The 3,852-nt window shown below is 47.2% G+C and overlaps 1 protein-coding gene across 1 annotated transcript in view; it reads left to right on the plus strand.

Moving 5' to 3' along the window:
• The window catches only part of RCL1 (RNA terminal phosphate cyclase-like 1), a gene marked incomplete at its 5' end in the record, with an annotated part of 27,866 nt that extends 24,305 nt beyond the window's left edge, over positions 1–3,561 (plus strand). The window contains one exon of the mRNA XM_009869225.1: positions 3,325–3,561. Within this exon, the coding sequence (XP_009867527.1) occupies positions 3,325–3,475 (151 nt within the window). The remainder of the gene's footprint in view (positions 1–3,324) is intronic.
• Between the last annotated feature and the right edge of the window lie 291 nt (positions 3,562–3,852).

The following is a 3,852-nucleotide window of genomic DNA, read 5'->3' on the forward strand; positions in this document are numbered from 1 at the left end:
ACCCCCAGGTCCCTCTCTGCCTGGCAGCTCTCCAGCCACTCCTCCTCAAGCCTGTAGCGCTGCTGGGGGTTGGTGTGGCTGAAATGCAGGACTCGGCATTTGGCCTTCTTGGAACTCATGCGATTAGCCTTGGCCCAGTGATCCAGCCTGTCCAGATCCCTCTGTAGAGCCTCTGTACCCTCCAGCAGGTAGACACTTCCATGCAGCTTGGTGTCATCTGCATGCTTACGAAGGGTGCACTCCCCTTGTTCAAATACTTGATGAAAATGTTAAACAGGAGCAGCCCCCGTACTGAGCCCTGGGGGACACCACTCATGACCAGCCACCAGCTGAATTTAACTCCATTGACCACGATTCTTTGGAGTCGGCCATCCAACCAGTTTTTCACCCAGTGAAGCGTGTGCCCATCCAAGCCAAGAGCAGTCAGTTTCTCTAGGAGAATGCTGTGGGCAACAGTGTGAAATGCCTTACTAAAGCCAAGGCAGACAACATCCGCACCCTTTCCTCCATCCAAGAAGCAACTCTGTCTGCAGCACCCCAGTGCTCTCACTAAGGCAGCAGGTAAGGACCATGGCCCCTGAGCAACTCATTGGATGCACAGGTGTTTGAAGTAGATTGCACATAGATTGCACTCTGTCAAGTTCCAATTCATTGACCCTTCTCTTTCGGGGCTGCCATCTCTGCATTTAACACTTGACGCCCTGCAGAATTCGAAGCTATTTATAAGCTGTGTTACAGGAGATTGGCTTCCCTGTCTAGCACAATGCAGCGTGAAATGTGGCAGTTTAGCTGGCAGAGGAGAGCACTGTGTAGGGATGGCGTGCTTTGGAATCTGTCCATTAAAATAATGAAACGTCTCCCATATTTGTGCCTCTGCCTGCTTGGGCCGCCACTCTTGGTTGTTCGTGTCCGAGCCCTGCCTGGGGGTTTGGGGCAGGAGGGGGTGTCCATCTCTGCCCATGTCCAGCGCTGCGGCCTCCTCTTTGCCTGCCCGCTGCCCCTCGGGCGGGAGCCAGGGAGCAGTACCCTGCGCTGTTCTCTGGGTCAGTCAAACTGACAAAGTGTTGCTGGTGCACAGGTCTGCCTGTGGCACTGATCTGCAAGTTGGTTGCTTTTTCCCTGACAGGGAGCTAAGACGTGTGAAGTGGTGGTGTACCTTTTGGTGTTGCTTAGCAGGCCTCTGGAAAAAGATAGCACTCAGACTTTTTACTCATCTGCTTTTTTACCTCAAGTACAATGGGGTATTTATCTGAAAGTGGCTTGCCCTGAGGAAGACTCCATTGTGGCTCATGTAGCTGTCCTTGGGCCCCAGGAAAAGCATTCAGCTCTGCCCTGTTCTTGCCTGACCACACAATCTAAACTTCCCGCAAAACAAAACTGCTGTATATCTCCCATCTCCTCCCTTAGTCCACCAGTCTGTACACGTATGTGCGGTGCAGCCTCTGTTATTATTGAGGTGCTAACTTTCCCACTCTGCCTTCATTCAGAAGGGACAAGAGCTAGAGAAGCACAATGGTCCATGTGTTCAAGGAGAGGTATGGACTGAACTGATCCCACCAATGTGTTGCAGAGTTTGCTCATCAGGTTTTAGGATTTTTCCCTGAACTGGCTCCACACTGCCTCTGGCATTTGTACAATCTATTCTGTGACCTCTTTGCAGTTCAGCACGCTGCTCCTGCTGTTTTGGGCTTGGCTGCTTTCTTGTCACGCTGCCAGAGCTGTGGGAAAGGACCCAGCTAAAGAGGAGGCTGGTACAGAGCTTGTTGGCTGTCAGCTTTACTGAAGCATTTGTGCCAACATATGCCCATTTGCCTGTTATAGCAGTAACCAGAAACCTTGTAGTTGGGCAGGCATGGAAGAAAAGACACCTTTCAGTTCTTTATTTCAAGTGTTAATCCATTTGAGAGATCAGGGAATTAGTGTGCTGAGGCCAGTTACCAGATGTAGAAGGGTGTGCATACAGGGAGCCATGTGCCCCCATTCACCCTGCAGAGGTTTCAGCTGACTGCTCCAGAGATACCTCTCAGATCTTGCTAAGCACAGACCAGTGTAGGTAACAGCAACCTCTCTTTGCTTGGTTCCTGATGTTTCCCTCCTCTCCTTATGCACATATCCAAGTGGAGAAGCAGCAGCATGCCCAACCAAAAGGTCTAAGGCAATTCTTGCTCCTGCAATTTTTGTTGTGCTTACTCAAAATTCCTGTGAAGAGACCTGCCAGGAGGCTTTCAGAGGCTTCATGGTCTTGCAGTGAGGACAGTTCTATCCTTTTGGTCTCTTGCTTTGTGTGTACTTCCTCTTGATTAAGTGTGATTAGTTTGGGATTATGCCCTCAGCATGCAGAGTGGAGGCGTTTTCCAGATTGCCATTGTGGTCTGGATGTGCACATTCCCTTTCTTTAAAGGTTAAACTTTAACCTAAGAAGGGCACGTGCCCGTTGCCACAGGAGTTTAAACATTAGTTCAGGACTGTCGACTTGCTTGTGGCCATGACTGTGACAGACCAGACTTCTTTGGGAACAATAACCAATTTTATATTTGTAGCCTTTTGGTGTAATTGCTTGCACTCTGGTTTTGAGGAAGCCAGTAGGAATGGTTTTTTTGGCTGTTTTTGATTTTGTTCTTTTTATGCTTTTCAGTAGTTTTTCCTGACTGTACCCCTCCGGTCAGTGTGCGTTTAGGAACACTGTGTCTGTTTAGTGTCGTTGTGCCTTTCATTCTAAAACAATTAAAGGAAAATTACTGGTGTTTTTTTTTTTTTCTGAAAATGAGGAGAGAAGAGTGGAAGAATTCTGACTGTGAATGTGGTTCTAATGAAACATTTAACTAAGAAGTGGACAAGTTAGTAATACAAATCCAACACATGCTTTAGGATCCAATGTCTCTCTTCTTCAAGTATGCACCCAAGGCCAAACTTTTGGGTCTCTTTTATTTCTGCTTTAAACATTGGGAGCAGGGGAGGAGTACCACAGTTGATATGGGGGTTCAGGTGGCCCTGATAGAGAGGCAGCATCATGAGTAAGTGACCTTGCCTGGCTACATTCCTTCTTTCTCCTTTCTTCTTCTCTCATCATTTTGTCTTGCTGTTACCAGGCATTCCTTCTCCCTCTCTGCTCACATAGAGAATGCAGTGGTTTCAGTAGAGGTCACTAGGCACTTCTACAACACAAGTGAGAACAAGGTTTGGAGCCTGTAGACTTGTTTTTCTGTAATAAATAACATTTTCATGTTCTGTTTGCTGTGCTCAGTGGCTGGAATCAGCATCAGTACTTGCTGCTAATGGACTTTCTAATTTATTTGTTAAACTCTGTTGTTTTCTCTCTCTTAGAATTGAGTTTCTGCGACACCTGAGAAGCTTCTTCCAAATCATGTTTAAAATTGAAACAAAGACCCCTGAGGAAGAGCACATGGGTGGGGAGAAAGTCTTAATGACATGTGTTGGTGTTGGATTTTCCAACCTTAGCAAAACTATAAGATAAGAAACATCTGCAGACGTCGTGAAATGGGGTAACAGAAGATACTGGAAAGATCTGATAAAACCTGCCTTTCCCTGTGCTTATTCTGGCCTAGGAAAACTAGTGACAATTCCAGTGCAGAGGTACCCAGGCTTGCGGCACATAAAGCTGACTTTAGGCTGTTTCCAAATGCAGTGCTAGTATTCTGTGCTGCAGGGAATAGCTGGCTGGAATCTCAGCTGGCTTGGGACTCTGCACTGTGTTCCACTGCAGGGGACACAAGTGGCTCTTACATCCCTGTGCCCACTTAAAGCAGTGGGTGTTTTAGTTTCGTTTATCTACAGACTTCACTCTTAGCTTTTTCTAACATGTTTAGATAGAGAGAGGAAACAAGACCACAA

Source organism: Apaloderma vittatum, unplaced genomic scaffold (assembly GCF_000703405.1).
Source record: "Apaloderma vittatum isolate BGI_N311 unplaced genomic scaffold, ASM70340v1 scaffold16275, whole genome shotgun sequence".
Taxonomy (NCBI): Eukaryota; Metazoa; Chordata; class Aves; order Trogoniformes; family Trogonidae; genus Apaloderma; species Apaloderma vittatum.